The 12,384-nt window shown below is 39.2% G+C and overlaps 1 protein-coding gene and 1 long non-coding RNA gene across 8 annotated transcripts in view; one reads left to right on the top strand and one right to left on the bottom strand.

Annotated features, from left to right (window-relative positions):
• LOC111928235 (uncharacterized) overlaps positions 1-8,138 on the top strand; it is a 29,380-nt gene extending 21,242 nt beyond the window's left edge. For 3 of the 4 annotated variants that reach the window (XR_015286914.1, XR_015286913.1, XR_015286912.1), the window contains one exon: positions 5,512-8,138. This is a non-coding gene — a long non-coding RNA (uncharacterized LOC111928235). Of the gene's footprint in view, positions 1-5,168; positions 5,376-5,511 lie in introns of all 4 variants that reach the window. The other variant, XR_015286915.1, reaches the window with a different exon arrangement.
• The window catches only part of MSANTD1 (Myb/SANT DNA binding domain containing 1), a 45,088-nt gene that overhangs the window by 8,556 nt on the left and 24,148 nt on the right, over positions 1-12,384 (bottom strand). For 2 of the 4 annotated variants that reach the window (XM_086889512.1, XM_023925586.2), the window contains exons 3-4: positions 11,357-11,621; positions 1,346-1,630 (exon numbers count right to left, since the gene is read on the bottom strand). In XM_086889512.1, coding sequence (XP_086745638.1) covers positions 1,346-1,630; positions 11,357-11,621 — 550 coding nt within the window. Of the gene's footprint in view, positions 1-1,345; positions 1,631-11,356; positions 11,622-11,739; positions 11,772-12,040; positions 12,134-12,384 lie in introns of those variants that run through there. The other 2 variants (XM_086889515.1, XM_086889513.1) reach the window with 2 other exon arrangements.

Below are 12,384 nucleotides of genomic sequence, written 5' to 3'. Positions count from 1 at the left end.
AAACCTGGTGTGGTGACCTCCTTCCTCTCTTATGGTACAAAATCCGTCTCGTCCTGGAGTTAGCCCTAAGCTGAAAAACTTAACATCCAGCATTTTAAAAAAGCCTGATGTTATCAAGTAGTCAAGTGAATATGCTCCACAATGTTTGTGGAAATGTGACCTTCTAATTAAATATTAAATGTTATTGTAAATCCCATTGGAATAAAGTTATTGCATCTGAAATGTGATTGTGGAGTTTGCAAACCCTAAAGTCAAGTGAGTTTGTGTATCAGGAATATCAACTACTTACAATGAACTAAGATAAAAAAAATTTGTTGCTTGGAACAAAAACGTTGCTATAGTTCAGAAGTTATGCACTCTAATAAATATTCATTGCCAAAAAAAAAAAAGTTTTAAAAAATAATCAGCTATTCAAGGATTATTTGCTTGAATGATTGAATGAATTTACCTTAGTTTTATTCATCCAAGAGTAGGTCTAGAAACAATAATTCAAACTTGCTCAGTTGGTTCTTCTTCCAGCACAACATCTTTACAGTTGCATGACTGACAGGTAATTTTACTGTTACAGTTAAAGCCTCGCAGACCTATGATAAGGATCTCTAGGATCAACGTTTTTACTGCCAGAAAACTGTAATCAACTCTTATTTCACACCACTCTGGATGAAAAATGAGACCAGTAAAGTCTAAAATTTGTATCAAGAGTACAACCCTGCCTTTTGTTAAAATGCTGCATTCCAGGGAGCTCCAATCATATCCAAAAAAAAAAAAAATTCAAAAAAAGAAGGAATCATGTTTGCATTTCAAACTAGCATTTACTTTGAAAAAAATTACATTCTCAATTGTATTTAAAATGTTTCAATGTACTTTCAAACTGCATAAGCAGCTTTTCTGTGTCCACAGAAATACTTATTTTGCATCTTTTCACCATTTTAATAATAACTGAAGCCAGAAAAATTTCATACTCATATCAAAAGGAAAACTAGAGCAAGCCAAAAATCATCTAAGCAGTATGTTATATCTCTGATTGCACCGCAGGACTCTCTTGAACATGCCTGTACTCCTTTTATGAACACTCTCCCTGATGTGAGCCGTGACATGCATGCTGAGTTTTGGCAATAATATACAACTTTTTGCCCAGTTCTCCTACTCCCTTCCAGTCTTTCATAAAGGAATAAAGAAAATGCCCTAATTCAGCAAAGTGGCTGAGATTGGGGAACAGATCTCATTTGTGATTTATAGAAAAAATACAAGAGATGTTAGAGGAAAATGTGTGAGGGTGTTCCCTTTACACAGCAAATTTGGTTCATTCTGCAAAATACTAAAAAGAGGGGAAAATAGATGCTACCTCAGCTTGTAAGAAAGCAAGCTTGATGAGCTCTCTGAATGTTCATCTTCAAAGCATTCTTCCCTTCCTTCATATGTAAACTGGTTATATGGCAAAAACAGAGGTGTAGACTTAGCTGATGGAGACAGCGAGGCCTCTGTCTGTGATGTAGAAGGACCTGGCTGCTGACTTTCATGCATTTTCACATCGCTGTGGTCTGTCACTTTGGATAAGATCCTATCAATGGTTTTGTAGTAAGGCCAGTCAGGTGCCACAGTTTCACTGTCAGTCATGCATTTTAATTTCCTGTAAGAAAAGGCACACAACATTAAAGCTTGTTTTCCTACAAAAAAAGTACTCTTCATACAGATCTATCTCAAAACATTTGTTCTGGTCACATTTAGGAGTCAAACTGAATGCTTTAAATGAGATTGAAATTAAACACTTTTCTTCTTTAACTTCCAGTGAAGCCTTTCAGGTTCTTTTCCTAGGTTTGACCTATTAAAAAAGGTTGCATGTAAACCCCAAATGAAATTCAATACAAATAGAGAACATTACAACTTCTAATGGAAACAGGACTGTGTTCATGGTTGAATAATTTTCTTCCCTTTAAAGAATATCCAACTAACCAACGTGACAGCAGTCCCTGACAACTGGACTAGGCAACACACCACAGCCTTTACTAAACTGAGGGCAGCCCCGTGCTTCCATGCTTTGAAGAATGAATATTTATTTTCTATAATGAATACAAGTGGCTATAAATATAATGCATATCCTTTTTCTAATATTGCCTAAAAGCCCTGAAATGCCTTGGCAAATATCCTTGTAACAACCATGAGATACAGACATCTGTTCATCTGTTACAGAATAAAGATCAGGGTAGGCAAAAGTATAGTTTCATTAATATACAAAAAAAAAAAAAAGGAAGAAAACCCCAAACCTAAAACATTTAATAATGCATTACAAACAACATGAACAAAAACATTACATTACAGTGGACTATCCACCATGACCCTGTCTTTCACGTGTATCTTACTATGAGATTTATTATTCAATCCTCAGACAAGTTTACTGCTATCCCAGTAGTTACCCAGTGTTATTTTATTTTCTTTTACTAAGAAATGTAAAACTTAGGTATATAGATGTAGTATATATCTCAAAGAAATTCCAGGGACCCAAACTTTCTCTTCATTTGCCTCTCCCAGTTTGGATCTTGTTACTCTAAATTGAAATGCAGGAAGGGAACACAACAGGAAAGGCAAGACCAATGACATACCCCATTTTCATAAACCAGATTTAATTCAAATTAACAAAAAGCTGAACCAAATCTGATTCTCACAGCTAGAGGTTTGCATCAGCAGGAAAAAAAAAAAAAAAAAAAAAGGATGGAAACTATTCCTGGACACCTGGCCCACCCTCTTTTTCTTGACGCCTTTCAGGTTTTTCCTTCTCAGAATCCATCCTGCCCACACCAGTCCTGCAAGTGGTAGAATTAAATAACATGTAAACATGAAAAAAACTGTGCCAAACTTAAAAGTGAGAACTTGAAGTTCTTCCTTTTAAAGCACTGTCAGCCTAGAGTAAGGGGAAATCCACTAGTGAGAAAGGAAGGCAGTAAGATTTGCTTAGATTTTAAAGCCATTTAAGGATTCTTTTTTCCTTGTCCTTGCAAGGTCTGATGAGCTTTTCTAGCTATTTAGAAATGCACATCATAGTCCTGCAAAGCAAAGCCTCACAGCCATCCATACTTCTATGCCCTCTATGCATTCAAAATTTTAATTTCATACATATTTCACAACCTACTGCTGTGATTTCATAGTCAGAGAATATCGAGCACAGTCTACAAATACATGCATATCCATCCAGCACAGACAGAAAATAGCTAAACACAGGCCTGACAACAGCCATCAATTAATATTGATTATTTTTAGTTCAATTGTTGAGGCTATTTGCATGAAAAACGTATCAATTATGCCACTATAAGCTAGTAGCAAGACTACATGCCACATTTGTTTGCCTGTGTTGAAACCCTCAATGTGTTCAAGCTATGGAGTTTAAAACTGAACTTCAATTATGCAATGCACTCACCGTGGTCAGTCACCCCCATGGGTGAGACAGCAAAAGCCAGGGGTGACCACATCTCATCAGCCACTGCCCAGCCCAGCAGCTGCATTCAGATGTTTCATGGGTCATGGTTTGAGCCTTTGTGTCAAAAAGGGCAGGACAAACTTACAGCTGATTGCTGACTGCTCTGGAACAGGCTTGTGTTCAGCCTAATGTCTGCCAGGAGCCCCGAGTCCCCACCAGCAGAGCTGCTGCCCAACCAGGCTGTCGCCTGCCTGTTCTGGCATTTGGCCATCCCACAAGGAGGATTTTGCATTTGTCCTTGGTGAAGTTGATGGGAACCCTGTCAGCCCATTTCTCGAGCCTGTCTAGGTCCGTCTGAGTGGCAGTCCTGCCCTCGTAGGTGCAGACTGCAGCCCCCAGCTTGGTATCATCCGCAAAATAGTGGACATACACGCCACCTTTGCCTTTGGATTGTTGATATTCAACAGGGCATGTCCCAATACAAAACACCTGCACTCCTCCAGTGGGAATGTGCCTCTAGGCAGAATACAAACCATTAACAACCACTCTGTGCCCAGAGATCCAGACAGTTTTCTAGCCAGCACATAGTCCCTCCATCTGCAGTGAAACATCCCATCTGGCTATTCCCAGTCACCACTTTTTCCTTTATGTGACTAGAAATTGCTTCCAAAACTTCTTGCTCAATGATCTTCTGAGAGTCGAAGGGAAGAACTCTTAATTCCTGTTCCTGCCTTTCTGAATATCCAACAGCCTTCTTCCAGTCCCTAGAGACCTCCCTCAGTCTTCACAAACTTACAGAGATGACTCCCGACTCAGTCCTTTTCTTGTGCTGCTATTTCTGATATGCAGGCACACCCGCCTGAGACAGCTGGGCAGTGAAGGCTGAAGTAAAGATACCAAGTATCCTCAAGCTCATTACTTGCATCTCCTTTCATTAAATCACCCACCCCTGCGGTGATTCTTGGGGCAACAGTGGTGTAACTACAGTCTGGGGGATGGGAGGTTGAGGGCAGTCCTACAGGGAAGGAGTTGGGGGTGCTGGGCAATGAGAGGCTGGACATGAGCTGTCAGTGTGCTTGTAGCCCACAAAGCCAACCATTATTATGGGCTGCAGCAAAAGCAGCATGGCCAGCAGGTTGAGGGAGGGGATTCTGCCCCTCTGTTCTCCTGAGACCCCACCTCAAGGGCTTCAAAAATACTCAGAGGGCTGGAGCAGCTCTGCCACAGGGACAGGCTGAGACAGTCAGGATTGTTCAGCCTGGAGAAAAGAAGGCTCTAGGAAGACCTTATTGTAGATTCAGACTGGATATAAGGAAGAAATTTTTAATAAGAGTGGTGAGCCACTGAAACCAATTGCCCCGGGATGGATGCTGCATCCTGGCAGTGTCCAAGGCCAGTTTGGATGGGGCTTTGAGCAATCTGGTTTAGTGAAGGTGTCCCTGCCCATGGGAGGGAGGGGGTTAGAAAGAGATAGTCTTTAAAGGTCCATTCCAACCTGAACCATTCTATGATTCAATGGAGAGTTTCCAGGAGCAGATATTTTGCCTCAGTAAGTTGGTGCCTTTTCATTGTTGTTTGAGCTCAGCTGTGTACCCAGATCCCCTTTTTCTACAGAACTATGACAGTTTTGAAGGAAGAGCTGGTGTTTATTGTCTGCTCACAGAGCTGTAGAGTTGCAGTTATATAAATGCAGGTTTTTCTCTGGCTCTCAATGTATCGAATGGATACTAATTCTACTTCTGACTGCTTACCATAGCGCTGAGCTAAATAAAAGGGATCACTACCAGGATGTAGACAAGAGAAGTGTGTTAGCTTAAAAGCAGCACCAGCAGCAAACATCTACCTGTATGGAGTCTGGCTCAAACACACAGAAAAAAAGGATGAAACAGGGGAAGAGATGAGAAGATAAGGAGAAAGGGAGTGTCAGTCCTTTGGAAGAGAAGTAGAAATGCTGCAGGTGGAGGTAAATGGGGAGACCATTCAGTGCAATAGTGTTGATGGTTTAACTTTCTGGTAAAAACAAACCAAATAGCTAGCTTTGTTCCAATATCAAGTTCCAGGATTTACTGACTTTTAAATATTTTTTTCACACCTGTCAGGAGTCCAGAAAACCTAGTGAGACAGCTGAGAGCCTCTGCCTGCATTGAGGTGCATGCAACCCTGGAAAAACTGGAGTCTAAAGCAGAGATTAATTTACTGCCCTCAGTCATTAGTGTAATTCATCACAGCAATCTTAGTTGCTTCCAAGAGACAGAGTTGGGGCTTTGTTTGTTTTAATGAAACGTGAGGATGTTAAAAGAAACAGGACCATACGAAGCCTGGAGTGCAATAGTCCAGAAATGAGAGAGCAAGATGAGCCAAACATTAATACTTTGAAATTGGGCACATCACTGCCTGAGTGAGCAAGCCAGGCAGGAAACATGAGGTGGGAAACAGAGGTAAGCGAGAAAGTCAGCAAAGCTTGCAAAGTAAATTCACACTGAGTTTATCTAAACCTGTTGCTGTTTCATGAGGTTCTATTAAAATCCAGCTGAGAGCAGAGGCAACTGAGAACTCTCTCCAAAAACTCAGGGATCAAAGTCAGATTTCTGGTGGTCAACTACCCAAAGCATGCCAACCCAGTTAATTTGAAAAGTGATTGCTTGTCTTATTCCAGAGACGTGAATAAATTAATGGACTTTGAGATCCCACTGCCAAAATGCTCCACTGAATAGACTGAGACAACTGTTGAGTCATTTGTTCTGCCATTGACCTTTTTTCAGACTTTATTCACTGTGCCTATTAATTCACCTTCTAAAAGAAAACTATCACAGTATTATGTTCTATAGAGGTTTGTTTTTTTTAAATCATCATTATTTAGTCAGCAGAAAGCAAGCAATCTATAACTTGCTTCATTTTTTTTTGACTTTGCTTAAAGCAGTATTACTTTTTTATTATTATTGCAGCATTTGATATTACAACTTGCCTTAAGGAATGGATACAAGATCCATCTCCTGGGGTTTCTAGGAAAATATTTCAAAATAAATAATAAATAGCAACTATTTATGAACCAATCAGTGGTGAGGAAAAGAAGGATGATGAAAGTACAATACTAAGTTGTGCATCTGCCATAAATTATTGAAATTAAAGGGAAAGATAGTAAAATATTCAAATTCAACTTTTTGCAGTAATTTGGCTGCACTCATATTTTATCATTTGCTGTAACAGAGGTCAAATTTCCCAGTTGCATAATGTCATAGAGTATAGCAATGGGTTACACAAGCAAAAATGTTTAATTGCTATCATGTACACATGAAAATAAAAAATTAGACTACTCTTTCATTCAAATCATAAGACTGATTCAAATTTACCAATCATTAACATTAATTGACTGCAATTCAAATCAAAGAGCAACAGCTGCATCCTGTTTTCTAGGCTTTGCGGAGGGTGATGTTTTTGAAAATAATAAATTTGCATTCACACAGTTCTTATTTTTAAACATCAGAAGGAATCAGTCAAAACTGTGGACCACTGTGCAATCTGTACAAACCCTGCTTCCTTTTTATAAGCCAGTGTGTATTGTGTCAGTGGCAATATTATAACAGCAGTCACAGAGCACTGTGGCACAGTGGGATCAGCACATTAGCAGTGACAGGACAGTGCTTTCTTTTAAGGAATAATTACAGGATCACATGAGCTAATAGCCCCAGTAGGCTGCACAACACAGAGAACTGGGCACATTCTCTAAGGGATGCTAAACCTCAAAAGCTGGCACCCTAATCTCAGGAAAACTTTTGATGACCAGCACATCTGAAAGCTTGACTTTGAATTCCAGGAAGCTTGACTCAGCTCTTCCTTCTTCCAGGATGGATAAATGGGGAGGTTCATGCAGCTCACCACACAGGTATCTTTGAAGTGGAACATTAAAAACCTGGTGGCTGATCTATCCACTGCAGATATTTCAGATTTTACAGCAATCCCTAAAAGCAGAACTTTACTTAAATACACCTGCAAGAAAGAATTTTCCTTCCACCTTTGGTGCTGTGCAGAATTTTCCACCCAGTCAATTTCCAAGGTGGATGAAATGGTCCCTTAATATACTGAGACTCCAGTAAGAATTACTTCAGGTCATGGTTTATTTTTCCCTGATTAGTTTCCTCCAAATGCACTCAGACTACAGTAGTAGTGCAGAGGAACACAGGAACCACTGCCAGATCAGTCCATCATCTCACTCTCTCCTGACAAAGGTCAGTGCTGAATACTTCAGGAATTGTTTTGACAGACAGCTTTTGAGAGCACATTCACCCATAAAAACACATGATTATTTTTCCATCAACAGCCAGTAATATCCTGAAACCTGCTGTTTTTCATAACTCTACCTAACTGGAAGACAAACAACATCTGTTTTTTTATTTAATATATCTAATCTTTAGTAAAAATAGTAATAATACTAAAACAACCTGCTGCTCTCTTGGTGTCAATGATTTTCAGTGGCAATGAGTTCCACATGCTTATTATGCAGTGCCATATGACTTTAACTAGTTTTATATGACTAGTTTTATATGACTTTAACTAGTTTTACAATTTCTGCCTTGCAATTCTTATGAATAACTTCTTGTATAATGAAAAAAAAAAAAATCTGCTTTACAGTCTGAAAAACAGTGCATATTTTTATGCCCCTCTAAAACTCCTTTAGCATTCACAAACTTTTCCACCTCTCTTAATAAAGAAAGCTTTCCACATCCCAGCCTAACTGTTCTCTGAACATCTTCTCATTCTCTTGTCACCTTGTTGAAATATAGGGCAGGCAGAAATAAACACAAGAATTCAAGAAGGAGGAAATAATGAGATAAAATAGGTTTCTTTTTGGCATTTTAACACCTGAATAATATTTTCATCTCAGATATGGAGGAATGGAATATGACTGCCCTAAAATTGCTTATGTGACAGATGCTCATGCACACTGAGCTACACCTGAAGTAACTTTACCTGGCAGCACAAGATCCAGCATGGGATCCAAACACACTCAGAACCAGGGTGAATACCTGGGGTGGGAGCCCCTTCTGAGCCCCCTGCCACTGTACACACCCATATAGGCTGCTCTTGCTGCAGCAACTGTGATAATTATTGGCCAAGAAACACTCCTTCCATACTTACATATATGTTTGTCTGACTCGGGCACCTCCTACTCATAATGAATGGCTTGCACTAAGCAGAATAAAGAAAATAATATTTACTGAACTGCCTCTTAGGATGCCATGGGATCCTCAAACTGGAGAGCACCATTATAAACATGTTCACTGCTTTCTATTTCAGAACCTTATATGTTTCAGATCATCAATATCTGTTTCAACAGATGTCCCGGGATAAGACACAGGAGTGACAGCACTTTTAAAACTGAACTTGGTTAAAAAGACAAGTAGAAATAGTCAAGTACTGCTTTTTCTTTGTATGGAAAAAAAATACACATATATGTATTCATCCATATACATATGTGTAGTAATTTGTAGGACAGGGGTTTTATGTTCCTTTATGAAATTGTAACACATAGCTAAATAATATGATCTGAGTAATTATTTTAATGCAGTTTATTTCTGACTGTTAAAGGGAGAGTAGAGGTCACTCCACCTCTGCAGCACTGTTCAGAGTTGCTTAAAGAAGTACAGGATCCTGAAGTGGGGGAAGAAATAAGCTCCTAGGTGCAGAACACCCCCCACCCCCAGTCCTGGTACTGGTGCTTTGTTCTCCCTGTCACACTCTAGTGTTAGAGTTACACTAACCCAGCATAGTCATTACAAAGTATTGTCCCAAAATAGAGCATTTTCCCACTCTCAGGATCTTCTTTTCCAGTTTGTGCCACAGTGCAGCAATGATGCTCAGAAATACACTGATGTAAAGCATCTTCCTCAAGTGTCCTGCAGGCACCCAAATGCAGGTGAAAACTCAGCTGCCTCACAGCAAAGCCAGCAGTCGGTGGCCACTCACGTCATTTACAGTTTCACCACAACCTTCCCTATCCTCACACACCACCAAAAAGTACCCAGAAAACTAGAAATTGTGAGTAACAGCTTCTGCTTGTCCCTGTTCTCCATACCACCTTACCTTGACAGCAAAGCACACAGGCGTGTGAGCAAACAATAAGAAGATGCATTTTATATTCCAGAGCACAAAATGAAACAGCTCTGTGACAGCACAAGGCAGTTTTTAACTCTCCTAAATTAGCATCTCAATCAATAAGCAGGGAGCTGCCATGCACTGCAAAATAGAAAAGCAGATTGACAACATGCAACAGAAGCATTCTTAGAAGTTCACAGAAATAGAAGGATATTTCTTAAAAGTGCGGTTTCTCACACACACACAACAGTACATGTATGCGAGTGATTTTATTTCTTCCCTCCCCCCAGTGCAACTTTAAAGTAAAAACATTAATTAGAAAAAAAATGAGACTCTCTGATTGATGACAACACTGTAAATTTAGAACAAAGGCTGACAGAAATAACCTATTCCACTTGGCAATTACGGCACTTAACTATCGTGCAGTGTTGCTGCTACAGACACCTGTAAAATCTCAGTGCCGCGAGATGCAATTCCCAGCAGGGAGGACTGCAGATTTAGCAGACTAAGCAAAAGCCTGGTAGCCAGCAACTCCCGACTCCTAAATCTGCATCCGAGTGTGAATTGCTGGGTGATGCTGGACAAAATTTTATCTTACTTTCAGCTTTTTCATCTCCAGTCTGGGTGAAGAAAACTGTAGGAAGATTACAGCAGGGTTGGTAAAACATTTTGGAGACGTTAGCATTTGCCACAAAACATCAGGTTTAATATTATGGCAAATGATGTTAAACATTATGCTTGTGGATCATAGAAATGTAGAAGGACATTCAAAGTTAAGGGGTTTACAGGATTTTCCCTAGTTTTCTATTTGATGAGCAGTCTCTGCATTAAATACAGTAAGGGTGCCTTACAGAAAAGCGAGCAGTTTTAACATGGTTGCCTGCTGTAATAACCTTTTTTATTATTAATATGAGCTTTGAGGAGAGATTAAATAAAAGAGTCACATATTTGATTTTCTTGCATTACAAGCACCTAGCTCAAATCACCACTCAGAATTTCCAGTATGAGGCATTTTGTGCTTCACAGAGATAAGAATTAAAAAAAAAAAAAAAAAAAAGAAGAAAATATTTCTGTTAATTTCTAATTATTTTTCTCCCCGCAAACAACAAATCTCTGCAAACAACAAATCCACAAATGCCTCGCATTTTCTGAAGCCAACTTCCCCTCCTGACTGCTTGCCTGTTCTTTATCATCCCCTCATAGACACCTCCGCCCTCCCCCCGACTCCTTTGGAGCAGTATTGACGGTGCACATTGATTCTCTCTGCAGATATAATAGTTCTTTCACTGCTGCTGCTTATAATTATAGCAATGTGTGTCACTCAGTAATAAGACATTCAATTATTCTTGGCCCCGTGAAGTGTAACCCTTCAACTCATGAGACCAAAATCGAGGAGCATCAGCCCCCCCCAAACATTATTCTGTTCTAGTTTCCTTTTTTTTTTTTTTTTTAACTTTGCCTTGCAATTCCGATCCTCAGTGGCCACTTGAAACTGCAGGAGTTTCGCTGCAAGGAATTGGCTGCCAAGCTAACACAATCAGTCCCCTCAGCAAAGAGCAAAAAAAAAAATAAATCTCTTTTCCCCATTAAATACATTTCCATCCCTCTGCATCATAACAATGCCAGCTAATTTTAAAGAAACAAAGTTGTCCCAGAGTTTGACATGAAATGGGGGGGACAAATTAACAATGACGTAACAGCATTGGCAAGAGAGAATTTTAAAAGCGATATGAACAATCTTCAATCTTTTATCGACAGATTTCCTCTAGGAGACTTCTTTCTGAAAGGCAAAAATCACTGCGCCGTCCCTGCTAAAATCTCTTAAAATAAAAAGAATTAACTGAAGCTTACCTGTACTGGAATGTCATATTTGTAATTTTTATCTTTATTTCCTCTCCGTGGCGAATTTCTCCAGTCATTTCAAAGAGTTTGTTAGCCATTTTCTCATAAACTTTGGCATTCCTTTTAGTTTGTTTCAGCTCATCAAAAAATTCTTCCCAAACCAGCATTAAACCTCTCATTTCTGCATCAGTCCAGTTTCTGGCCCTCCTGTGTTTCTCAGTCTGAGAAGAGACAATGTAACTGGGAATTTCTGCTGCAGCCATTGCTGACTGACCTAAAAGGGTTTTAAAAGAGGACACTTAATATAGATTGAGTTTTTAGTTTAGGTTTTTTGTAGTGCAAGACATGCATATGTGGATAAAGAATTTGAATGACAACAGAACATATGAAACCTTTTTGCAACAGCTTGAAGCTTGAGTGCACAAAATGGGGCCTACATCTGACAGGCAGGAATTTAGTTAAAAGCTTTTAAACAGAGAAACGTCATTTTGATGTCACGTTTCCATAGCAACAGAGCAACTGCATAAGCTACAACAACAAAAACCTTTTAACTGAAAGCCAAAGAATCAGGACAAAGTTGACAGGCCATCAATATTAAAGCTTTTAAACACTTTAGGTTTAACAAAAAAAAGATCTATGCAGCCTTTGAGAAGCTACTTTTAAGTTTCTACTTCTTTTTTAGCTTTCCCTTACCTTTTAGGCAGACAATCTGCTAGCAGGGGGTCATGGTCGCCTGAACGAGCTTTTAAGTTGTGCCTTGACAGACTCTCTAGGAGGTTGCAAGGACTGAGGCCATGTACACAAAAAAAAAAAAAAAAAAAAAGCTTTTTTTTTTTTGCAAAGATATTCTGCAAAAAGAATCAGCCAGCTTTATGAAAACTATACATCTCTAAGCTAATAAATGTTTAAGCAGGCAGGCTCATTAAAAAGGAGCCTGCATCTGGGCTTTAGAACATGCAAAAAATAGTATTTAAGTGTTTATATAGAGAGAAATATATACAAAATTTCAATATAAAGACACTTTTTTTTTCCCCGAG

This window comes from Cyanistes caeruleus, chromosome 5, assembly GCF_971803275.1.
Source record: "Cyanistes caeruleus chromosome 5, bCyaCae1.hap1.1, whole genome shotgun sequence".
Classification (NCBI taxonomy): Eukaryota; Metazoa; Chordata; class Aves; order Passeriformes; family Paridae; genus Cyanistes; species Cyanistes caeruleus.
Note: the sequence above shows the minus strand (reverse complement) of the source record. Positions and strands in the feature narration are given on the sequence as shown.